Raw genomic sequence first — 26858 nt, 5'->3', positions numbered from 1 at the left:
AGACCAAAGGAGGGATTGGCAGAGAGGGGTGGAGGACACTGAATGGAGGCCAGTGGAGGGATTGGCAGAGAGGGATGGAGGACACTGAATGGAGGCCAGTGGAGGGATTAGAAGAGAGGGGTGGAGGACACTGAGTGAAGGCCAGTGGAGGGATTAGCACAGAGGGGTGGAGGACACTGAATGGAGGCCAGTGGAGGGATTGACAGAGAGGGATGGAGGACACTGAGTGGGGGCCAGTGGAGGGACTGGCAGAGAGGGGTGGAGGACACCGAATGGAGACCAGTGGAGGGATTGACAGAGAGGGATGGAGGACATTGAGTGGAGGCCAGTGGAGGGATTCGCAGAGAGGGATGGGGGACACTGAATGGAGACCAAAGGAGGGATTGCCAGAGAGGGGTGGAGGACACTGAGTAGAGGCCAGTGCAGGGATTGGCAGAGAGAGGTGGAGGACACTGAGTAGAGGCCAGTGGAGGGATTGGCAGAGAGGGGTGGAGGACATTGAGTGGAGGCCAGTGGAGGGATTGGCAGAGAGGGGTGGGGGACACTGAATGGAGACCAAAGGAGGGATTGCCAGAGAGGGGTGGAGGACACTGAGTAGAGGCCAGTGGAGGGATTGGCAGAGAGAGGTGGAGGACACTGAGTAGAGGCCAGTGGAGGGATTTGCAGAGAGGGGTGGAGGACATTGAGTGGAGGCCAGTGGAGGGATTGGCAGAGAGGGGTGGGGGACACTGAATGGAGGCCAGTGGAGGGATTGGCAGAGAGGGGTGACTGATACAGAACGGTTAGTAAGGTGGATGAGTCTGGCAGCAGCATTCATGATAGACTGAAGAGGGGATAGCCTGCGATGAGGTCGGCCAATGAAGAGGGAGTTACAATAGTCAAGGCGAGAGATAACAAGGGAGTGAATAAGTGGATCATGTGCCCCCTGTGTCCTTGTCCACACTCAAACCACACCCAAAAAAGCCTATGAAAGGTACCAGGGGCATCTCATGGGGCCCCCTACTGACCCCGGCCCTCGGGCAGAGCCCGAGTGCTCAAATGGTCAGTCCACCCCTGGATGTATTAGTCGCAAAGTAAGCAAGGTGTTTGCCTTGGGCGGCATTTTTCAGATAGATGGCGCGACCCCCCCGGAAGAAGGGCTGCTGGTTGTCCTGCCTTGTGCCGAGGAGGCTCCGAGGGGCACCAGGGCTGGGTGGCAGGTGGAAGAGCAGAGAGAGGTGAGGTCGTGAGACTTCGGGAAGCGAGCCGGAATTCCAGAGAGCTGTGATGGTGAGTCTCTCTCCTTCTCTCCTGGAAGGGGGGGTGGTGGTGTGCTGGGAGGTCGCAGGTGGAGGGGGCTAGTGGGCAGCAGCCGGGGGGATGGGGGGTGGCAGATTTTTGTGTTGCCTAGGGCACCACTGTAGACATGGTCCACTGTTGTCACCATTGGGGATAACCCAACAGTTCAGTCTTGACCCCAGGTTTGGACCAGACTTTGGCTATTTGGGTGCTCAGAAGAATGTACAAATTGTTGCCCTATCGGCCCCCAGTTCAGTGAGAGATTCCCGGAGACATCAGCGGTTGCTAGGGACGCAGCAGGTACCTGAACCCACTGCTTCCTTAGGAACTATTGACAGCGGGAAGCTGTCCTATGTAGAAGTGGTAGAAAGACTGTGTCTGACAACTTCCCACTCACAATGGTTTCAAAAGTGGCTCCTGCTGTGTCCCTAGCAGGGGCGGACTGACCATTCGAGCACTCAGGCACTGCCCGAGGGCCCAGGGGCAGTAGGGGGCCCCATGAAATGCCCCTGGTACCTTTTTTATAGGCTTTTTTGAGTGTGGGCAAGGACACAGGGGCCCCATGATCCCCTATTGCCTGGGGGCCCCATGAGTTGTCAGTCCGCCACTGCTCCCTAGCAACTGTTGATGTCATTGGGAATCTCCATCCACGTAAGCAAAGAGGCCGGGGATATCAGTGACATTACTGCCCAAATATGGTCGCTGGCCCTATATGGGCAACGACATTGACCACATGACTAGATTTGCTCAATGATGTCACTACTAAAAGCTGGGGGAATCCCGCCTCATTTTAAGAAAAGCCACGGCCATATTTGGTCATTGAGCTCACCACTAACTCCTCCCCTTTCTCGTATATATAGCTGATGACAACTCAAGGAGCTATCATTCAGCTAGTGTCACCGTTGTCACATGCGCCAGTTCATCAAGTTTCTCTTTTATTTAGTTGGCGGTGGGCATCATGATTGATGATGGATTTACAATGAGGGGCATGTTTTGGGGATTTTTATTTTTTAATAAAGGACTGTCAAACATTTTGAGTGTCTCTTGTGACAGGAGTCACTTTGGGTGGGGGCCCATAGAACACAGCTCACTTTGGAGAGGTGGGGAGACCCCTGTCTCAGCTCTCCATAACCCTATTATGTGCAAGTCACCCTGTGCCTGTTAGGGGTACAGGGTGATCTGTCCTAATATTGGGGTGGGGGGTTATTGATTGTTTAATGCCATGTGGCTGCATCCCATTGTTCTATTGTATGTCTTGCTTGGGAGCAAACTATTATGGGATGTATCTGTTTATGTGTATTGGCTTGGTGGGGGTGGTGTCTCCAGCAGCCCTCCCTCCTGATGGGACTGTCTGTTGGTATGTCTCTTGTTACTAAATGTAGATTGCCCCGCCCTGTGACATTATGCAGGGAGGGGGATTGTCCCCTGAGTGTATATATCTTGTATCTGTGTTAAAAATAAATTAGTCTACTTCTTGGTTTACTTCAAGATTGGTGTCGTCTAGTCTTGTATGGTCAGCTGTGGTGTCTGTTGTCGGTGTTCGGACGGGGAAGCAGTATCCTAACGGAAGTACCCAAGTGCAGTCTGGGGACGTTTCTTTTTGGCATTGGTGCATGTTCCCCGGGGCAGTGACCACCCTCATGCTATTTTTGATGCCCCCTTGCCTATTAGCCCCAAAAATGGGCATTTTTATTTGACAGATTGATTTCGGTGTGGTTCAGGTTCAGCATCCAAACATCTTTGAAGTTCACCAAACCCCTGCCAAACCAAACCCAGGGCAGTTGGGCTCATCACTAACGAGGACGATGATGATGAATGATAATGGATGATGGTGATGATGAAGATGACAATCGATGGTGGTGATGATAATGATGACTAGTGTACAAAAAGAGTTTACAGTTTGTTAAGCTCTCCATGTCCTTCACCACGTCTGGAAATAAGGAGACGTCTCTCGCCATTTTCTCACCTTTCCACACAGTCTGACAGGCGGGAGCAATGGTTGGATGCCGGGGCGTCGTGTCCTCCGACAGCGTAGAGAAATCCGTTGTATGTGGCCACTCCCACACCTCCCCTCCTCTTGGACATCGGCGCGCACATGCTCCACTTGTTTGTGTGTGGGTCAAAGCACTCCATGGACTTTAGACACGAACTGCCGTCCCTGCCGCCCACCGCGTACAGCCTGAGGGGTGAAATCAATATTCATGAGTTAGTCTGATGGATCAGAGAAGACGGCAGCTAGTAGTCATAGGAAGACTCTGCTGCATGGGTGTTCAACCTGTGGCCCTCCAGATGTTGCAGAACTACCCATCATGCCTCAGTCTTTGGAAGTCATGCTTGGGACTTATAGTTCTCCAACAACTGGAGTGCCACAGGTTGAGCACCCATGCTCTACTGGATCAGTGGTTATAGTTCCCCAGGGGTCTACTGGCTTAGTGGTTATAGTCCCCGGGGGGCGGGATCTATTGACTCACTGGTCATTGTCCCTCAGGCTGTCTACTGACTTAGTGGTTATAGTTACCCAGGGGTCTACTGGCTCAGTGGTTATAGTTACCCATGGATCTTGAGGCTTAGTGGTTATAGTTTCCAATGGGTCTACTGACTCAGTAGGTATAGTTCCCCATGGGTCTACTGGCTCAGCGGTTATAGTTCCCAAGGGGTGTACTGACTCAGTAGTTATAGTTCCCCAGAGGTTTAGAGGCTCAGTGATTATAGTTCCCAAGGGGTTTAATGGCTCAATGGTTATAGTTCCCCATGGGTCTACTGGCTTATTGCTTATAGTTCCCTAGGGGTCTACTGCCTCAGTGGTTATTGTTCCTTATGGGTCTACTGGCTCAGTGATTATAGTTCCTTGTGGGCCTACTGGCTCAGTGGTTATAGTTACTAATGGTCTACTGGCTCAGTGGTTATAGTTCTCCAGAGGTTTAATGGCTCAATGGTTATAGATCTCCAGGGGTCTAACGTCTCAATGGTTACAGTTCCCCATGAGTCTACTGGCTCAGTAGTTATAGTTCCTCATTGTCTACTGGCTCGGTGGTTATAGTTCCCCATGGGTCTACTGGCTCAGTGGTTATAGTTCCCCATGGGTCTACTGGCTCAGCCATTATAGCTCCCAAGGGGTCTACTGGCTCAGCCGTTATAGTTCCCAAGGGGTCTACTGACTCAGTAGGTATAGTTCCCCAGGGGTTTAGAGGCTCAGTGATTATAGTTCCCCATGGGTCTACTGGCTTGGTGGTTATAGTTCCCCATGGGTCTACTGGCTCAGTTGTTACAGTTCCCCAGGGGTCTACTGGCTCAATGCTTATAGTTCCCTAGAATCCAGAAACTCCTCCACTCACCACTTGTGGTTATTTTACTAAGTATCCAAGCACCGGCCGGACCGTCTCTAGCAAGGAGGAGTTCCAGCAAACGAATGACTAGATCTACCTGAACCGGACTCCACCAACTGAGATCACATGACCGGCGTGCTGGCACTGGACCATGTGACTGGAAGAGCTCATCCCTCAGAGATCACACAATCAGATTGATCCCAATGTCTGTGCAGTTCTTGGCTGTGTTCATAAATCTCTGAGATACAAATCGTCTCCGGATCATACAACTGCATGCGTGGCGTAGGGTTTCAGGGCGGTTGTGGCACAGCCCCACCCACTCGAATGGGGCGTGTTCTGCCAAATGCTTCAGGTGATAGAATTCTTGCTGTGCCACCATTTTGCAGGCGTGCAAGTATACCGCCCCTGACTATTCAGCTTAAGGGGCAGTGGGTGGAGGAAGCAGTAAAAGCACAGCTCAACCACATGTTTTATACCCCCCCAATTGCAAGTGTAAACCAAGCCTTATGCCGGCCATGCATGGGTCGAAAATTGGCCGATTTTTCATCCGAAAGATTAATCGGCCGATTTTCGCACTATTAGTGGGTTAATTTGTCGGATGTTTTTCACGTTTTCTCCACTTTTGGATTATCGATCATGTTGAAAAATTGTGGAAAATGACCGATTTTCACGGCAATGATGGTCAAATCGTACGATCGTTTTTACGAAAAAAATATGCGCCATGACCTGGAAGGAACAGAAGTTTTGTATGTTATATGGGGAGAACTTTATGACTCGGTCGGCCGATTTTCGCGATAATTGGTGGTTACGTCGGTTTAACAAACGACCGATGTTTCGTTTATCGGACGAAAAAATGGCCGGTTTTTGAGCCGTCTATGTCCTGCATTAGGCTGGCCATACACTATACAATGTTCTTACAGATGTCTGCCCAATTTCCTTTAGATTTACCTTCAACTATGTAGTGTTGTTTAGGTTTGACCTCCTATTATATGGTTTTTGGTAAATCTAAAGCAAAAATCTCAAGAAAATTGTATAATGTATGGCCAGCCTTAGGCAGGCCATAGATGGGTTGAACATCGGCCAATTTTTCTAAATAAAACCCCCGAAAAATCAGTCGTTCGTTTGGCCGACGTTACCACCAACGGCAAAAAAACAGCCGATTTTGGTCCCATCTACGGCCGGCATTTAACCCCATAATTACTTCTGTCCCTTGCAGAGACAGGGGAGCAATACATGAGAATAATAAGAAGAAGAAAAAGAAGAAGAAGGAGAAAACAAGAAAAAGAAGAAGAATTCCAGTCCGCTATTATATTTTATATGAAAATTCTTGCAGTTACAACAATGTATCCATTTGTATCCATTTCGGATACAGATGTTTTTATTCGGATACAAATGGATACATTGTTGTAAACGCAAGAATTTTCATATAAAATATAATAGCGGACTGGAATTCTTCTTCTTTTTCTTTTCTTCTTTTTTTTTTTCACCTTGCAGGTCACGGCTCATGTGCTGACTTTTTATCGATAAAATGATCGGCCGGGAAAATCGGGGGATCGTCAAAATCGGCCACAAATTTTCCAACATGACCGATAAAAAAAGTGCAAAAAACCCAAAAAACGGCCGACCAATTACCCCACTAACAGTGAGAAAATCGGCCGATGTTCGACCCGTCTATGGCCGACATTTAACCCCATAATTACTTCTGTCCCTTGCAGAGACAGGGGAGCAATACATAAGAATAAGAATAAAAGAAGAAGAAGAAGAGAAGAAAAAAACAGAAAAAGAATTAAAAGAAAAAGAAGCAAAAGAAGAAGCAGAAGAAGAAGCAGAAGAAAAAGAAGAAGAAGAGGAAGAAGCAGAAGAAGAAGAAGAAGAAGCAAAAGAATAAGAGGAATTCCAGTCCGCTATTATATTTTATATGAAAGTCTTGCGGTTGCAACAATGTATCCATTTGTATCCATTTCAGATACAGATGTTTTTATTTGGATAAAAAATAGACACATTGTTGCAACCGCAACATATATAATATAAAATATAATAGCGAACTGGAATTCCTCTTCTCCTTTTTTTTCTTCTTCTTCTTTTTCTTCTGCTTCTTTTTCATATAAAATATAATAGCAGACTGGAATTCTTCTTCTTCTTTTTCTTCATCTTGCAGGTCACGGCTCATGTGCTGACTTTTTATTGATAAAACGATCAGCCGACTTGCCCATCATTGCCAGGAAAATCGGGCGATCGTCAAAATTGGCAGCAAATTTTCCAACATGACCTATAAAAAAAATGTGCAAAAAACCCAAAAAATGGCCGACCAATTACCCCACTAACAGTGAGAAAATCGGCCGATGTTTGACCCATCTATGGCCAACATTTAACCCCATAATTACTTCTGTCCCTTGCAGAGACAGGGGAGCAATACATAAGAATAAGAAGAAGAAAAAAGAAGAAGAAGAGGAAGAAAAAGAAGCAGAAAAAGAAGCAGAAAAAGAAGCAGAAGAAGAAGCAGAAGAAGAAGCAGAAGAAAAAGAAGAAGAAAAGAAGAAGTAGAAGAATTCCAGTCCACTATTATATTTTATACGAAAGTCTTGCGGATGCAACAATGTATCTATTTGTATCCATTTCGGATACAGATGTTTTTATTTGGATACAAATAGATACATTGTTGCATCCACAAGACTTTCGTATAAAATATAATAGCGGACTGGAATTCTTCTTCTTCTTCTTTTCTTCTTCCTCTTCTGTTTTTCTTCTTCTTCTTCTTCTGCTTCTTCTTTTATTCTTCTTATTATTCTTATGTATTGCTCCCCTGTCTCTGCAAGGGACAGAAGTAATTATGGGGTTAAATGGGGTTAAATGTGCCGACTTTTTATCGGTAAAACGATCCGCCGACTTGCCCATCATTGCCGGGAAAATCGGGGGATCGTCAAAATCGGCCGCAAATTTTCCAACATCACCGATAAAAAAAGTGCAAAAAACCCAAAAAACGGCCGACCAATTACCCCACTAACAGTGAGAAAATCGGCCGATGTTCGACCCGTCTATGGCCGACATTTAACCCCATAATTACTTCTGTCCCTTGCAGAGACAGGGGAGCAATACATAAGAATAAGAATAAAAGAAGAAGAAGAAGAGAAGAAAAAAACAGAAGAAGAATTAAAAGAAAAAGAAGCAGAAGAAGAAGCAGAAGAAAAAGAAGAAGAAGAAGAGGAAGAAGAAAAAGAAGAAGAAGAAGCAAAAGAATAAGAGGAATTCCAGTCCGCTATTATATTTTATATGAAAGTCTTGCGGTTGCAACAATGTATCCATTTGTATCCATTTCAGATACAGATGTTTTTATTCGGATAAAAAATAGACACATTGTTGCAACCGCAACATATATAATATAAAATATAATAGCAAACTGGAATTCCTCTTCTCCTTTTTTTTCTTCTTCTTCTTTTTCTTCTGCTTCTTTTTCATATAAAATATAATAGCAGACTGGAATTCTTCTTCTTCTTTTTCTTCATCTTGCAGGTCACGGCTCATGTGCTGACTTTTTATTGATAAAACGATCAGCCGACTTGCCCATCATTGCCAGGAAAATCGGGCGATCGTCAAAATTGGCAGCAAATTTTCCAACATGACCTATAAAAAAAATGTGCAAAAAACCCAAAAAATGGCCGACCAATTACCCCACTAACAGTGAGAAAATCGGCCGATGTTTGACCCATCTATGGCCGACATTTAACCCCATAATTACTTCTGTCCCTTGCAGAGACAGGGGAGCAATACATAAGAATAAGAAGAAGAAAAAAGAAGAAGAAGAGGAAGAAAAAGAAGCAGAAAAAGAAGCAGAAGCAGAAGAAGAAGCAGAAGAAGAAGCAGAAGAAGAAGCAGAAGAAAAAGAAGAAGAAAAGAAGAAGTAGAAGAATTCCAGTCCACTATTATATTTTATACGAAAGTCTTGCGGATGCAACAATGTATCTATTTGTATCCATTTCGGATACAGATGTTTTTATTTGGATACAAATAGATACATTGTTGCATCCACAAGACTTTCGTATAAAATATAATAGCAGACTGGAATTCTTCTTCTTTTCTTCTTCCTCTTCTGTTTTTCCTCTTCTTCTTCTTCTGCTTCTTCTTTTATTCTTCTTATTATTCTTATGTATTGCTCCCCTGTCTCTGCAAGGGACAGAAGTAATTATGGGGTTAAATGGGGTTAAATGTGCCGACTTTTTATCGGTAAAACGATCCGCCGACTTGCCCATCATTGCCGAGAAAATCGGCCGATCGTCAAAATTGGCCACAAATTTTCCAACATGACCGATAAAAAAAATGTGCAAAAAAACCTGAAAAATGGCCGACCAATTAACCCACTAACAGTGAGAAAATCGGCCGATGTTCGACCCGTCTATGGCCGGCATTAGGGTGAAGACACTCCGTCGTCGTCTTTCATTTGGGAGCCTAGGAGATCTTGGATCCCCGACGTTTCGCAGTCCGCAGATACTCGGGACTAATCTGTGTCAGATTTGTACTTTGCTGAGATGTCAGATTGCTGCCCGTACACCGCGAGCCAAGACCGCCCGTCCTATATTTAGCGATTTCCTGAATAAAAAAGTGATGCAGCAACACCGAGGGGTTAATGGCGAGTTGATATCGCCGGAATAAACAGCTTGTGATTGAGAGATTGCTCAGCAGCTGCATAAATCATCGGCCAGAGAGACCGCGAAGCTGAATGGCGACATTAGAGGAGTCATTAATGGCGCAGCTGCATCCTCACACAAAGGGCACATGAAACAAGCCGTATTCTGCTGCAGTTAAAAAAAAAAAAAAGAGGTTAGGAAAAAAACAAATTCTGCTGCAGTCGCAATTCAGGAAAAGTGCTTAGTGCGAAAACGCCACGGCGAGATATTAAATGCCCTCCAATTACTTCTCGGGTTTAAAGGGCCACGTCACCTAAAATACGCGTTGTCTTTATATCAGAAGCTGGGTTATAGTTTATTTTATTCTTCATACTATTTACACTATATTGCCAAAAAGTATTGGGCCAGCCCCAGAGGAGTCACTAGGGTTGGTGTCACCACGTGGTGTCACCCCGGTCCTGGGCTCTGTGTTGGGAAGGATGTCCTGTGCAGGGACCATCCAGTGATGTGTGATGCAGAGGCAGGTTCTGGGCGGGGTAGAGTAGGAGCCGTCCAATCAGAGGTACAGGGGACAGGCTGAGTGTGAATTGGCCTGCAGAAGCAGCTGTGATCCCAGGGATTGGACCCCCCCGTCGAGACCCAACATCTCACCCCCTGCATGGCATGGCTGTTCCTGGGGCTGAAGGAGGGATGAGGAGCCCCATTAGGGATGAGGACGGGGGGACACTCCGCTTGGATGGATGACAGCTCACAAGTAAGAACTTCTCTGGGGCCCCAGACTATGGACCTCTGTGATGGTGTCACCCGGTGTGGCCCGCATCCCCCTAGTGACGCCACTGGCCAGCCCTCCAAATCATGTGATTCAGGTGCTCCAATCCCCTCCATGGACACAGGTGTATACAATCAAGCCCCAAAAATAACAGCTGATGTGACCAAAGTTTGTGAAGACCCCAGAAGGGCCGATCAGTACCCACAGTTGCTGACAAATCTACCTCCATCCATTCATACACTCTATTGCCAAAAGTATTGTTCCCGCCCTCCAAATTATGTGATTCAGGTGTTCCAATCCCCTCCATATCATGTGATTCAGGTGTTCCAATCCCCTACAAATCATGTGATTCGGGTGTTCCAATCCCCTCCATATCATGTGATTCAGGTGTTCCAATCCCCTTGCAATCATGTGATTCAGGTGTTCCAATCCCCTCCCAATCATGTGATTCAGGTGTTCTAATCCCCTCCAAATCATGTGATTCAGGTGTTCCAATCCCCTCCATATCATCTGATTCAGGTGTTCCAATCCCCTCCCAATCATGTGATTCAGGTGTTCCAATCCCCTCCCAATCATGTGATTCAGGTGTTCCAATCCCCTCGCAATCATGTGATTCAGGTGTCCCAATCCCCTCCATGGACACAGGTGTATACAATCAAGCCCCTAGGCATGCAGATGGCTTCTACAAACATTGGTGAAAGAATGGGTCGCTCTCAGGAGCTCAGTGACTCCAAGCGTGGTCCCGTGATAGGTGGCCACCTGGGCAATAAGTCCATCCGTGACATTTCCTGGCTACTAAATATTCCACGCTCAACTGTTAGTGGGATTATAAAAAAGTGGAAGCCACTGGGAACAACAGCCACTCAGCCACCAAGTGGTAGGCCACGTCACATGACAGGGCGGGGTCAGCGCATGCTGAAGCGCACGGTGCGCAGAAGTCGCCAACTGTCTGCAGAGTCAATAGCTAAAGACCTCCAAACTTGGTGTGGCCTTCAGATGAGCCCAACAACAGTGCGTAGAGAGCTTCATGGAATGGGTTTCCATGGCCGAGCAGCTGCATCCAAGCCATCCATCACCAAGTGCAATGCAAAGCGTCGGATGCTGTGGTGTAAAGCACGCCGCCACTGGACTCTAGAGCAGAGGAGACATGTTCTCTGGAGTGACCAATCACGCTTCTCTGTCTGGCAATCCAATGGATATGTCTGGGTTTGGCGGTTGCCAGGAGAACGGTACTTGCCTGACCGCATTGTGCAAAGTGTAAATTTGGTGGAGGGGGGATTATGGTGTGGGGTTGTATTTCAGGGGTTGGGCTTGGCCCCCTAGTTCCAGTAAAGGGAACTCTTAAGGTGACATTTTGGACAATTTCATGCTCCCAACTTTGTGGGAGGAGTTTTGGGATGGCCCCTTCCTGTTCCAACATGACTGCCCACCAGTGCACAAAGCAAGGTCCATAAAGACATGGAGGAGCCAGTTTGGGGTGGAGGAACATGACTGTCCTGCACAGAGTCCTGACCTCAACCCCATAGAACACCTTTGGGATGAATTAGAGCGGAGACTGCTCGGATCGAGCATAATGGATAGGACTCCGATCCATTATGCTCCCCAATCCGCAGATCCAATCCATCCTGCGGGGATCGTCGGCTTTCTTTACAACTTACCTTTTCGTGGAGCGGCTCCGGTGTCACCCCATACAGGCTGCATGCCGCCGATCCCCGCAGGATGGGCCGGATCTGCGGATTGACCATAATGGATCAGAGTCCAATCCATTATGCTCCCCAATCCCCAGATTTGATCCAACCTGCGGGGATCGTCGGAGGGGGTGTCACCAAGTGTCATCACTGACCCTAGGGACGCCCCTGAATATAAAATATCGAATAAATTCCTAGGCGTGCCGCTTTGTATAGATTTCACAGATGCCTCTGAAAATGGCTTTGCATGGCCGACCACGACTCCTGACATCGAACGTCGTTGTGTGGCGTGTCTGCCTGCGGGGGGCGCTGTAATCCAGGATTACCCCGAGCTGGAGGGTTTCCTGTTATCTGTAGAATTCTGTGCTTGGAAAGTCACATTCCGCCATTGTTGGAGCCTCTTTGTTAGCAGCCGGTTATTGTTTCCTGACTGTTATCTCATCTCTCCATGTCTGCTGTATGTGTGCAGAATGAAGGGTCGGGGGTGGGGGGTGCTGGGGGGGATGTTGGGGGGGGGTGTTGGGGGCGGCTCTGCACACTTGTCCATGTATTCTGCTATAACAAAGGTGAGATTTTTTTAATGGACTGAATTCTGGTTTTATATTCGCTCTTCAAGCCGAACTCCAGCCACATATACAGCAAAAGACACAAAATGAATTCACCTCCAGAATTAGGACAATAATAAAATCGATTTTCGAAGTTTAGTTAAAAACGTTTTTTTTTTGTCTTTATTTACTTGACTTATGCCGGCCATAGACGGGTCAGAAATCAGCCGGGTTAATTGGTTGGCCATTTTTCGGGGTTTTTGCACATTTTTTTTATCGGTCATGTTGGAAAATTCACGGCCGATTTTGACGATCGGCCGATTTTCCCGGCAATGATGGGCAAATCGGCCGATTGTTTTACTGATAAAAAAATCTGCGCATGAGCCGTGACCTGCAAGAAGGAGAGGAAGAAGAAGAAAGAGGAAAAAGAAAAAGAGGAAAAAGAAAAAGAGGAAAAAGAAGACAAAGAAAGAGGGAGAAAGAAGAAAAAGAGGAAGAGAAGACGGAAGAAGAAGAAGGAAGAAGAAGAGGAAGCAGAAGAAAGAAGAAAAGAAGAAAGAAAGAAAAAAAAGAAGAAGAAAGAAAGAAAAGGAAGAAAAAAAGAAGAAGAAAGAAGAGGTAGAAAGAAGCAGAAAAAAGAAGGAGGAAGAAGAAGAAATTTTATTCTGCTAAAGTGAATGGATGATAGGAATGGGAGACCCCTGAATCTTTCCTATGAACTGGAAGTCCAGGCCGCTATTATATTTTATATGAAAAGTCTTGCGGTTGCAACAATGTATCCAAATAAAAACATTGTAATCCAAATCATGTATTTGTATTGCTGTCACATTGTATGGTGCGCTCCCCCGTCACATTGTATGGTACGCTCCCCCGTCACATTGTACGGTGCGCTCCCCCGTCACATTGTATGGTGCGCTCCCCCGTCACATTGTACGGTGCACTCCCTCGTCACATTGTATGGTGCGCTCCCCCGTCACATTATATGGTGCGCTCCCGCGTCACATTGTATGGTGTGCCCCCACCGTCACATTGTATGGTGCGCTCCCCCGTCACATTGTATGGTGCGCTCCCCCGTCACATTGTATGGTGTGCTCCCCCGTCACATTGTATGGTGTGCTCCCCCGTCACATTGTATGGTGTGCTCCCCCGTCGCATTGTATGGTGTGCCCCCACCGTCACATTGTATGGTGCGCTCCCCCGTCACATTGTATGGTGTGCTCCCCCGTCACATTGTATGGTGCGCGCCCCCGTCACATTGTATTGTGCGCTCCCCCATCACATTGTATGGTGTGCCCCCACCGTCACATTGTATGGTGCGCTCCCCCGTCACATTGTATGGTGCGCTCCCCCGTCACATTGTATTGTGTGCTCCCCTGTCACATTGTATGGTGCGCTCCCCCGTCACATTGTATGGTATGCTCCCCCGTCACATTGTATGGAGCGTTCCCCTGTCACATTGTATGGTGTGCTCCCCCGTCACATTGTATGGTGTGCCCCCACCGTCACATTGTATGGTGCGCTCCCCCGTCACATTGTACGGTGCGCTCCCCCGTCACATTGTACGGTGCGCTCCCCCGTCACATTGTACGGTGCGCTCCCCTGTCACATTGTATGGTGCGCTTCCCCGTCACATTGTATGGTGAGCTCCCCTGTCACATTGTATGGTGCACTCCCTCGTCACATTGTATGGTGCGCTCCCCCGTCACATTGTATGCTGCGCTCCCCCGTCACATTGTAAGGTGCGCTCCCCCATCATATTGTATGGTGCGCTCCCCCATCACATTGTATGGAGCGCTCCTCCGTCACATTGTATGGTGCGCTCCTCCGTCACATTGTATGGTGCGCTCCCCCGTCACATTGTATGGTGCGCTCCCCCGTCACATTATATGGTGCGCTCCCCCGTCACATTGTATGGTGCTCTCCCATCACATTGTATGGTGCGCTCCCCCGTCACATTATATGGTGCGCTCCCCCGTCACATTGTATGGTGCGCTCCCGCGTCACATTGTATGGTGTGCCCCCACCGTCACATTGTATGGTGTGCTCCCCCGTCACATTGTATGGTGTGCTCCCCCGTCACATTGTATGGTGTGCTCCCCCGTCACATTGTATGGTGTGCTCCCCCGTCACATTGTATGGTGTGCCCCCACCGTCACATTGTATGGTGCGCTCCCCCGTCACATTGTATGGTGTGCTCCCCCGTCACATTGTATGGTGCGCGCCCCCATCACATTGTATTGTGTGCTCCCCTGTCACATTGTATGGTGCGCTCCCCGTCACATTATATGGTGCGCTCCCCCGTCACATTGTATGGTGCGCTCCCCCGTCACATTGGATGGTGCGCTCCCCCGTCACATTGTATGGTGCGCGCCCCCGTCACATTGGATGGTGCGCTCCCCTGTCACATTGTATGGTGCGCTCCCCCGTCACATTGTATGGTACGCTCCCCCGTCACATTGTATGGTGCGCTCCCCGTCACATTATATGGTGCGCTCCCCCGTCACATTGTATGGTGCGCTCCCCCGTCACATTGGATGGTGCGCTCCCCCGTCACATTGTATGGTGCGCGCCCCCGTCACATTGGATGGTGCGCTCCCCCGTCACATTGGATGGTGCGCTCCCCTGTCACATTGTATGGTGCGCTCCCCCGTCACATTGTATGGTACGCTCCCCCGTCACATTGTATGGTGCGCTCCCCGTCACATTATATGGTGCGCTCCCCCGTCACATTGTATGGTGCGCTCCCGCGTCACATTGTATGGTGTGCCCCCACCGTCACATTGTATGGTGTGCTCCCCCGTCACATTGTATGGAGCGCTCCTCCGTCACATTGTATGGTGCGCTCCTCCGTCACATTGTATGGTGCGCTCCCCCGTCACATTGTATGGTGCGCTCCCCCGTCACATTATATGGTGCGCTCCCCCGTCACATTGTATGGTGCTCTCCCATCACATTGTATGGTGCGCTCCCCCGTCACATTATATGGTGCGCTCCCCCGTCACATTGTATGGTGCGCTCCCGCGTCACATTGTATGGTGTGCCCCCACCGTCACATTGTATGGTGTGCTCCCCCGTCACATTGTATGGTGTGCTCCCCCGTCACATTGTATGGTGTGCTCCCCCGTCACATTGTATGGTGTGCTCCCCCGTCACATTGTATGGTGTGCCCCCACCGTCACATTGTATGGTGCGCTCCCCCGTCACATTGTATGGTGTGCTCCCCCGTCACATTGTATGGTGCGCGCCCCCGTCACATTGTATTGTGTGCTCCCCTGTCACATTGTATGGTGCGCTCCCCGTCACATTATATGGTGCGCTCCCCCGTCACATTGTATGGTGCGCTCCCCCGTCACATTGGATGGTGCGCTCCCCCGTCACATTGTATGGTGCGCGCCCCCGTCACATTGGATGGTGCGCTCCCCCGTCACATTGGATGGTGCGCTCCCCTGTCACATTGTATGGTGCGCTCCCCCGTCACATTGTATGGTACGCTCCCCCGTCACATTGTATGGTGCGCTCCCCGTCACATTATATGGTGCGCTCCCCCGTCACATTGTATGGTGCGCTCCCGCGTCACATTGTATGGTGTGCCCCCACCGTCACATTGTATGGTGTGCTCCCCCGTCACATTGTATGGTGTGCTCCCCCGTCACATTGTATGGTGTGCTCCCCCGTCACATTGTATGGTGTGCTCCCCCGTCACATTGTATGGTGTGCCCCCACCGTCACATTGTATGGTGCGCTCCCCCGTCACATTGTATGGTGTGCTCCCCCGTCACATTGTATGGTGCGCGCCCCCGTCACATTGTATTGTGTGCTCCCCTGTCACATTGTATGGTGCGCTCCCCGTCACATTATATGGTGCGCTCCCCCGTCACATTGTATGGTGCGCTCCCCCGTCACATTGGATGGTGCGCTCCCCCGTCACATTGTATGGTGCGCGCCCCCGTCACATTGGATGGTGCGCTCCCCCGTCACATTGTATGGTGCGCTCCCCTGTCACATTGTATGGTGCGCTCCCCCGTCACATTGTATGGTACGCTCCCCCGTCACATTGTATGGTGCGCTCCCCTGTCTCTGTCTAATGCCGGTCATAGAGGGGTCGAAAATCGGGCGATTTTTTTAATGTTGGTGGTAAGGTCCGCCAATCGAACATCCGATTTTTCTTTTTTTTTTTCTAAATCGGCCGATGTTCAACCCGTCTATGGCCTGCATTACCTGTAACAAAGAATGTCCCACGATGTGCGGGCTGCTGGATTCTGCAGAAATCTTCATGGTGTTTTGTGGTCATTTGTATGTAATTTGTTAATGAGAACAAGAAAAGCAGTAAAATACAGTACAGCCAGCAACAATTGACCCCCACACAATAGATCCCCCAGCAACAATTGACCCCCACACAATAGATCCCCCAGCAACAATTGACCCCCACACAATAGATCCCCCAGCAACAATTGACCCTGCTAAAGTGAATGGATGATAGGAATGGGAGACCCCTGAATCTTTCCTATGAACTGGAAGTCCAGTCCGCTATTATATTTTATTTGAAAGTCTTGCGGTTGCAACAAATGTATCCAAATAAAAACATTGTAATCCAAATCATGTATTTGTATTGCTGTCACATTGTACGGTGCGCTCCACCGTCACATTGTACGGTGCGCTCCCCCGTCACATTGTATGGTGCGCTCCCCCGTCACATTGTATGGTGCGCTCCCCCGTCACATTGTATGGAGCGTTCCCCTGTCACATTGTACGGTGCGCTCCCCCGTCACATTGTATGGTGCGCTCCCCCGTCACATTGTATGGTGTGCCCCCACCGTCACATTGTATGGTGCGCTCCCCCATCACATTGTATGGTGCGCTCCCCCGTCACATTGTATGGTGCGCTCCCCTGTCACATTGTATGGTGCGCTCCCCCGTCACATTGTATGGTGCGCTCCCCCGTCACATTGTATGGTGCGCTCCCCCGTCACATTGTATGGTGCGCTCCCCCGTCACATTGTACGGTGTGCTCCCCCGTCACATTGTACGGTGCGCTCCCCCCGTCACATTGTATGGTGCGCTCCCCCGTCACATTGTATGGTGCGCTCCCCCGTCACATTGTATGGAGCGCGCCCCCGTCACATTGTATGGTGCGCTCCCCCGTCACATTGTATGGTGCGCTCCCCCGTCACATTGTATGGTGCGCTCCCCCGTCACATTGTATGGTGCGCTCCCCCGTCACATTGTATGGTGTGCTCCCCCGTCACATTGTATGGTGCTCCCCCGTCACATTGTATGGTGCGCGCCCCCGTCACATTGTATTGTGTGCTCCCCTGTCACATTGTATGGTGCGCTCCCCCGTCACATTATATGGTGCGCTCCCCCGTCACATTGTATGGTGCGCTCCCCCGTCACATTGTATGGTGTGCTCCCCCGTCACATTGTATGGTGTGCTCCCCCGTCACATTGTATGGTGCGCGCCCCCGTCACATTGTATTGTGTGCTCCCCTGTCACATTGTATGGTGCGCTCCCCCGTCACATTATATGGTGCGCTCCCCCGTCACATTGTATGGTGCGCTCCCCCGTCACATTGTATGGTGCGCTCCCCCGTCACATTATATGGTGCGCTCCCCTGTCACATTGTTTGGTGCGCTCCCCCGTCACATTGTATGGTGTGCTCCCCTGTCACATTGTATGGTGCGCTCCCCCGTCACATTGTATGGTGCGCTCCCCTGTCACATTGTATGGTGCGCTCCCCCGTCACATTGTATGGTGCGCTCCCCCGTCACATTGTATGGTGTGCTCCCCTGTCACATTGTATGGTGTGCTCCCCCGTCACATTGTATGGTGTGCTCCCCCGTCACATTGTATGGTGCGCTCCCCTGTCTCTGTCTAATGCCGGTCATAGAGGGGTCGAAAATCGGGCGATTTTTTTAATGTTGGTGGTAAGGTCCGCCAATCGAACATCCGATTTTTCATTTTTTTTTCCTAAATCGGCCGATGTTCAACCCGTCTGTGGCCTGCATTACCTGTAACAAAGAATGTCCCACGATGTGCGGGCTGCTGGATTCTGCAGAAATCTTCATGGTGTTTTGTGGTCATTTGTATGTAATGTGTTAATGAGAACAAGAAAAGCAGTAAAATACAGTACAGCCAGCAACAATTGACCCGCACACAATAGATCCCACCCCAGCAACAATTGACCCCCACACAATAGATCCCCCAGCAACAATTGAACCGCACACAATAGATCCCACCCCAGCAACAATTGACCCCCACACATAGACCCCCCCCGCAACAAACGACCCCCACACAATAGATCCCCCTAGCAACAATTGACCCCCACACAATAGATCTCCCTAGCAACAATTGACCCCCACACATTAGATCCTCCTAGCAACAATTGACCCCCACACAATAGATCCCCCTAGCAATAATGGGCCACCCACAACAAAATATCACCCCAGTAATTATAGACCCCCCCCAGCAGCAACAGATCTCCCAGCAGCCAGCATCCATATGCCATCCAGCAGCCGGCAACCATAGACCTCTCCCTTAACAGGAGACCCCCTCCCAGCAAAAACTGACCCCCCCAAGCAACAATAGCCCCCCATGCAAAAATAGGGTGCTGTTTCTCCCACTGACACCAAAGATGAGGCATTGTTTTATCCTAACAACGTTGGAACCTTTTAACCTCCCATTGGCTACAGCCTGGCCCCCCTTAAGTTTGAAGGACAGTAAACTGGTCCTTTGTTTTAAGACCCCTGTTCCAGACAACGATCACAAAGGATCTGCTCATAGACCTTCCACTCATTGAGTGGATCCTTTGTGTTCTTTGTCCAGAACATTAAAGTTTTTTTATGCTGACATCAACTGAGTGCAGTCAGTCTCTTTGGATTTGGATATGCGGGGAGGTAGTATGAGCTCCACATGGGCAGCACCAGCCTCTACAGACACAGGCAGATAAGGGGCTTGCAGCACAAGTCCATAAAAGTCCAGCTTGAGCAAATAGTCCCATAATGCTATCCTCAGGATCACGTTGGGCAGACACCCCAGAGTAGAAAGCAGCCTCTGTAATGGAACAAAAAGGGACCACTCCAACCGTGCTTCTAGGGGTCATCATGCTGGAGACATAATTCCACTGTCGTGCTTGAGGGTCCCAATGCTCCACCGTATTTAGGTAGCTCCATCCATCGTGGCCACCCACGGCATACATTGGACCTTCCAGCATGCCCGGTCTCTGGGCCCATGTGAACCTCCACTGACTACACCAGCACTGTTCCAGTATTGAGAAACATCTATAGTGGACCTGCCCTACGAACTACTCACTTGCTATTCAAAGCTGCCACTCCAACCGTGCTGCTGGTGGTCCCACTGTCGTGCTTGAGGGTCCCAACACTCGACCGTATTTAGGTAGCTCCATCCATCGTGGCCACCCACGGCGTACATTGGACCTTCCAGCATGCCTGGTCTCTGGGCCCATGTGAACCTCCACTGACTACACCAGCACTGTTCCAGTATTGAGAAACATCTACAGTGGACCTGCCCTACGTACTACTCACTTGCTATTCAAAGCTGCCACTCCAACCGTGCTTCTGGGGGTCCCACTGTCGTGCTTGAGGGTCCCAATGCTCCACTGTATTTAGGTAGCTCCATCCATCATGGCCACCCACAACGTACATTGGACCTTCCAGCACGCCCAGTCTCTGGGCCCTCGTGAACCTCCACTGACTACACCAGCACTGTTCCAGTATTGAGAAACATCTACAGTGGACCTGCCCTACGTACCACTCACTTGCTATTCAAAGCTGCCACTCCAACCGTGCTTCTGGGGGTCCCACTGTCATGCTTGAGGGTCCCAACGCTCCACCGTATTTAGGTAGCTCCATCCATCATGGCCACCCACAGCGTACATTGGACCTTCCAGCATGCCTGGTCTCTGGGCCCATGTGAACCTCCACTAACTACACCAGCACTATTCCAGTATTGAGAAACATCTATAGTGGACCTGCCCTACGTACTACTCACTTGCTATTCAAAGCTGCCACTCCAACCGTGCTTCTGGGGGTTGTCATGCTGGTGACATAATTCCACTGTCGTGCTTGAGGGTCCCAACGCGCCACCGTATTTAGGTAGATCCATTCATCATGGCCACACACGGCGTACATGGGACCTTCCAGCACGCCCAGTCTCTGGGCCCACGTGAACCTCCATTGACTACACCAGCACTGTTCCGGTACTGAGAAACATCTACAGTGGACCTGCCCTACGTACTACTCACTTGCTATTCAAAGCAGCCACTCCAACCGTGCTTCTGGGGGTCGTCATGCTGGCGACATAATTCCACTGTCATGCTTAAGGGTCCCAACGCTCCACCGTATTTAGGTAGCTCCATCCATGATGGCCACCCACGACGTACATTGGACCTTCCAGCACGCCCAGTCTCTGGGCCCTCGTGAACCTCCACTGACTACACCAGCACAGTTCCAGTATTGAGAAACATCTACAGTGGACCTGCCCTACGTACCACTCACTTGCTATTCAAAGCTGCCACTCCATCCGTGCTTCTGGGGGTCCCACTGTCGTGCTTGAGGGTCCCAATGCTCCACCGTATTTAGGTAGCTCCATCCATCATGGCCACCCACAGCGTACATTGGACCTTCCAGCACGCCCAGTCTCTGGGCCCATGTGAACCTCCACTGACTACACCAGCACTGTTCCAGTATTGAGAAACATCTACAGTTGACCTGCCCTACATACTACTCACTTACTATTCAAAGCTGCCACTCCAACCGTGCTTCTGGGGGTCCCACTGTCGTGCTTGAGGGTCCCAACGCTCCACCGTATTTAGGTAGCTCCATCCATCATGGCCACCCACAGCATACATTGGACCTTCCAGCACGCCCAGTCTCTGGGCCCTCGTGAACCTCCATTGACTACACCAGCACTGTTCCAGTATTGAGAAACATCTACAGTGGACCTGCCCTACGTACTACTCACTTGCTATTCAAAGCTGCCACTCCAACCGTGCTTCTGGGGGTCGTCATGCTGGCGACATAATTCCATTGTCGTGCTTGAGGGTCCCAACGCTCCACTGTATTTAGGTAGCTCCATCCATCGTGGCCGCCCACGGCGTACATGGGACCTTCCAGTACCGCCACTCCTGCAAATCAGTTGAGAAGAATTGACAGATGAACGTTTCATCTACTCTTGTATCGGCAACCTGAGAGCTCAGACATTCCATACAAGACCCATAAATCACACGAATAGCTGATCTAATCAAGGCTAATTAAACAAGTGTAAATGAAAGTGATTATTTCTCGGCAGACGCACGGAACGCTGTGCATTTAATCATCTCCTTGTGGAATAAACATTATTAATTTAGGAGTTTGAGGCCGGGAGTGGGCGGCTGTGTGTACGCGGCCCGCTTCCTGTGTCGCACTAAAATGTATTTAAGTTCTCTAAAGATCTATAGCCGATGTATTATTTATAAACTTTTCCTAATTAGTCTCTGACAGAGGAAACCCACGCTGCTTGTTGACGGATTAAGTCTGCCCTTCACCGTGCGTGAACCGGAGATTTCCTGTCCCTGCGAACTGCAAAATGGCCTACAATGTGCTGACCGAGCGATTCTGAGGCCAATGTGTCCATCCTGGGGACAACAGATTGACGCTTTGCTAACTTCAAAAGCTGTGCTTGTAAAAAAGTGACTTGGTGATGGGGAAAGTGGGGCCCTAACAAGAGAAAAGTCTGTTTCAAGGGTAGGTCAACCCAGAAATGAAGTCTTAGATAACAGTGGAGTCCGGACACCCGAGTCACCGACTTGCTTTGCACATTTCTTGGAGACTCCACTGGTGAGCTCTACCCACCAGGGGCGGACTGACCATTCGAGCACTCGGGCACTCCCCGAGGGCCCGGGGTCAGTAGGGGGCCCCATGAGATGCCCGTGGTACCTTTTTGTAGGCTTTTTTGGGTGTGGTTTGAGTGTGGGCGAGGACACAGGGGCCCCATGATCCCCTATTGCCCGGGGGTCTCATGAGTTGTCAGTCTGCCCCTGTTCCTGACTCAGTTCTTGGAATTGTGGGGGTTTGAAGTAGATGTAAACCCAATCACTTAACCACTTCCCATCCAGCCCATGTATATAAACGGCCGGACGGGAGCAGTGCAGGGGCGGGTTGCCGTTCATAAATGGCGCCCGCAAATTTGGACTGTGCGCTCCCTGGGATCCGGTGCCCACTGTGTCCTCCAGACACAGCGAAACACTGATCGCTGTACGGTACATCTGTGTGAGATCCTGATCATGTGATCACTGATTGGCCAATCAGTGATCACATGAATAGTAGTAAGCAAGATGTCACTTCTGACATCATTGCTTACTACGTGTGAAATCTGTGAATAATCACAGAGGTCACATGGTACAGGGCCTGTACAGCCTGTGCGCGCTCCCTGGGAGTGCGCAGCATCACAATCAGGTGCCCACTGTGTCCTCCAGACACAGCGGAACACCGATCGCTGTACGAGACCTCTGTGTGAGATCCCGATCATGTGATCACTGACTGGCTACTACATGAATAGTAGTAAGCAAGATGTCCCTTCTGACGTCATTGCTTACTACGTGTGAAATCTGTGAATGATCACAGAGGTCACATGGTACAGGGCCATTCACAACAGCCTTGTACCATGTGACAAGCTGTGACCAATCACAGCTCTCACAGTATTTTTCAATGGCTGCAAGAATGCAGCCAGAGAGAAGGAGAAATAATTGCTTTTACAGCCTTTATGGGTGTAAAAGCAATCAGTGTAAAAAAAAAAATCTTCATCACCCCCCACAAGTAGTACAGTGTCACCATGGTGACACTGTACTGCTAGGGTGACAGTATGTTAAAAACAACCCCATAAATAATAATATAAAAAAAATAAAAGAAAAATGCAAAAAAGAAAAAAACACTTCTTTTTCCAAAATTTCTGGACTTTTTCATTTATATAGCAAAAAAAAGTGAAAGTGTCTGGACTGGGAGGGAGTGAAAGTGTCCGGACTGGAAGGGAGGGAAAGCGTCCCGACTGGAAGGGGGGGAAAGTGTCCGGACTGGAAGGGGGGGAAAGTGTCCGGACTGGAAGGGGGGGAAAGTGTCTGGACTGGAAGGGGGGGAAAGTGTCCGGACTGGAAGGGGGGAAAGTGTCCGGACTGGAAGGGGGGGGGAAAGCGTCCCGACTGGAAGGGGGTGAAAGTGTCCGGACTGGAAGGGGGGGGAAAGTGTCTGGACTGGAAGGGGGGGAAAGTGTCTGGACTGGAATGGGGGGGAAAGCGTCCCGACTGGAAGGGGGTGAAAGTGTCCGGACTGGAAGGGGGGGGAAAGTGTCTGGACTGGAAGGGGGGGAAAGTGTCCCGACTGGAAGGGGGGGAAAGTGTCTGGACTGGAAGGGGGTGAAAGTGTCCGGACTGGAAGGGGGTGAAAGTGTCCGGACTGGAAGGGGGGGAAAGTGTCCGGACTTGAATTGGTTAAATCTCATAGAAGTATTAGCATGTTGACCACCCCCAGATGGTCCTTTAAGTGGGCTTTAACCCTTCTTTGCAGGTTATTTTTATACATTTAACAAAATAAATTGTCCCTAAAACCCCCAAACATGACATACAGTTAGGTCCATATATATTTGGACACAATTTTCATACTTTTGGCTCTGTATGTCACCAGAATAAATTAAAAGGAAACAATCTGAATGAATTTGAAGTGCAGACTTTCAGCTTTAATTCAAGGGGTTGAACATAAATATCAAGTACAAATTTTAGGAACTGCGACCATTTTTATATGCAGTCCCTCCATTTTCAGGGGCTCAAATGTAATTGGACAAATGAATATAATCATAAATCAAATGTTCAATTGTAATATTTTTTTGAGAATCCATTACTGGCAATGACTGCCTGAATTCTGGAACCCATGGACATGACCAAAGACTGGGTTTCCTCCTTTCTGATGTATTTCCAGGCTCTAACTGCAGCCGTCTTCAGTTGTTCTTTGTTTCTGGGTCTTTCTGCTTTTAGTTTTCCCTTCAGCAAGTGAAATGCATGCTCAATTGGGTTGAGATCAGGTGATTGACTCGGTCATTGCAGAATATTCCACTTCTTTTCCTTTAAAAGCTCTTGTGTTGCTTTTGCAGTGTGTTTTGGATCATTGTCCATCTGTACTGTGAAGCGCCGTCCAATCACCTTTGCTGCATTTGGCTGAATCTGGGCTGACAGTATATCTGTAAACACGGCAGAATTCATCCGGCTGCTTCTGTCTTCTGTCACATCATCAATAACCACCAATGATCCAGTGCCACTGGAAGCCATGCATGCCCATGCCATCACCCTGCCTCCGCCCATGTCATCACACTGCCTCCGCCCATGCCATCACCCTGCCTCCGCCCATGCCATCACACTGCCTCCGCCCATGCCATCACACAGCCTCCGCCCATGCCATCACACAGCCTCCGCCCATGCCATCACACCGCCTCCGCCCATGCCATCACACCGCCTCCGCCCATGCCATCGCACAGCCTCCGCCCATGCCATCGCACCGCCTCCGCCCATGCCATCGCACCGCCTCCGCCCATGCCATCGCACCTCCTCCGCCCATGCCATCGCACCGCCTCCGCCCATGCCATCGCACCGCCTCCGCCCATGCCATCGCACCGCCTCCGCCCATGCCATCGCACCGCCTCCGCCCATGCCATCACACAGCCTCCGCCCATGCCATCACACCGCCTCCGCCCATGCCATCACACAGCCTCCGCCCATGCCATCACACAGCCTCCGCCCATGCCATCACACCGCCTCCGCCCATGCCATCACACCGCCTCCGCCGATGCCATCACACCGCCTCCGCCCATGCCATCACACAGCCTCCGCCCATGCCATCACACAGCCTCCGCCCATGCCATCACACAGCCTCCGCCCATGCCATCACACCGCCTCCGCCCATGCCATCACACAGCCTCCGCCCATGCCATCACACAGCCTCCGCCCATGCCATCACACCGCCTCCGCCCATGCCATCACACAGCCTCCGTCCATGCCATCACACCGCCTCCGCCCATGCCATCACACAGCCTCCGTCCATGCCATCACACCGCCTCCGCCCATGCCATCACACAGCCTCCGCCCATGCCATCACACCGCCTCCGCCCATGCCATCACACTGCCTCCGCCCATGCCATCACAGAGCCTCCACCATGTTTTACAGATGACGTTGTGTGCTTTGGATCATGAGCTGTTCCAAGCCTTCTCCACACCTTTTTCTTCCTGCCATGCTGGTACAGATTCATTTTAGTTTCTTCCGTCCAAAGAATACTTTTCCAGAACTGGTCAGGCTTTTTTAGATGTTTTTTGGCAAAGTCTAATCTGGCTTTTCTATTCTTCAGGCTTATGAAAGGTTTGCACCTTGTGGTGAACCCTCTGTATTTGCACCTTGTGGGGAACCCTCTGTATCTGCACCTTGTGGTGATCCCTCTGTATTTGCCCCTTGTGGTGATCCCCCTGTATTTGCACCTTGTGGTGAACTCTCTGTATTTGCACCTTGTGGTGACCCCTCTGTATTTGCCCCTTGTGGTGATCCCCCTGTATTTGCACCTTGTGGTGAACCCTCTGTATTTGCACCTTGTGGTGACCCCTCTGTATTTGCACCTTGTGGTGACCCCCTCTGTATTTGCACCTTGTGGTGACCCCTCTGTATTTGCACCTTGTGGTGACCCCTCTGTATTTGCACCTTGTGGTGACCCCTCTGTATTTGCACCTTGTGGAGAACCCTCTGTATTTGCACCTTGTGGTGAACCCTCTGTATTTGCTCTTGTGAAGTCTTCTCTTGATTGCAGACTATGACAATCATACGCCCTCCTCCTGGAGAGTGTCCTTCACTTGTCTGGATGTTGTGAATGGGTTTTTCTTTACCATAGAGAGGATCCTGCGATCATCCACCACTGTTGTCTCCCATGGACCTCCATGCCTTATTATGTTGCTGAGCTCACCAGTGCGTTCTTCTTTCCTCAGATTGGACCAAACTGTTGATTTGGCAGCTCCTAATGTTGCTGCGATCTCTCTGATGGATTTGTTTTGTTTTTGAAGCCTTACAATGGCCGGTGTCACTTGCATGGACAGCTCCTTTGAATGCATGATGGAGGTTCACAGCAATAGATTCCAAATGCAGATACTGCACTTAGAATCAACTCCAGACCGTTTACCTGCTTAATTGATGAAGAAATAACGAAGGAGTAGCCCACACCTGGCCATGAAACAGCTTTTGATTCAATTGTCCAATTACTTTTGAAAAAGGAGGGGATGGCTACTCTTAAGAGCTGTAATTCCTAAACCCTTCCTCCAATTTGGATGTACATACCCTCCAATTACACCTGAGAGTGCGCACTTTCAGCCCATATCCATTATAGAACTATAGCTTGAATATGTTTTGGTAAATACCTGAAAAAAAATCTAAAATTGTGCCTGTGTCCGAATATGTATGGACCCAACTATATTTTCTTAAAGCAGACACCCTAGATCAGGGGTGTCAAACTGACGGCCCTCCAGCTGTTGCGAAAGTCCCATCATGCTTCTGCCTTTGGGAGTCATGCTTGTAACTGTCAGTCTTGCAGTGCCTCATGGGACTTGTAGTTTGGC

General features: G+C 49.7%; 1 protein-coding gene across 1 annotated transcript in view; it reads right to left on the bottom strand.

Moving 5' to 3' along the window:
* The window catches only part of LOC149444167 (kelch-like protein 4), a 217033-nt gene that overhangs the window by 14803 nt on the left and 175372 nt on the right, over nucleotides 1–26858 (bottom strand). Inside the window, exons 8-9 of the mRNA XM_089654865.1 lie at nucleotides 21209–21371; nucleotides 3245–3457 (exon numbers count right to left, since the gene is read on the bottom strand). Of these exons, the coding sequence (XP_089510991.1) occupies nucleotides 3245–3457; nucleotides 21209–21371 (376 nt within the window). The remainder of the gene's footprint in view (nucleotides 1–3244; nucleotides 3458–21208; nucleotides 21372–26858) is intronic.

This window comes from Staurois parvus, unplaced genomic scaffold, assembly GCF_062004578.1.
Source record: "Staurois parvus isolate SC_StPar_1 unplaced genomic scaffold, SC_StPar_1.0 ptg000812l, whole genome shotgun sequence".
Lineage (NCBI taxonomy): Eukaryota > Metazoa > Chordata > Amphibia > Anura > Ranidae > Staurois > Staurois parvus.
The sequence above is the reverse complement of the archived record's forward strand: the minus strand, read 5'-3'. Positions and strand labels throughout refer to the sequence as shown.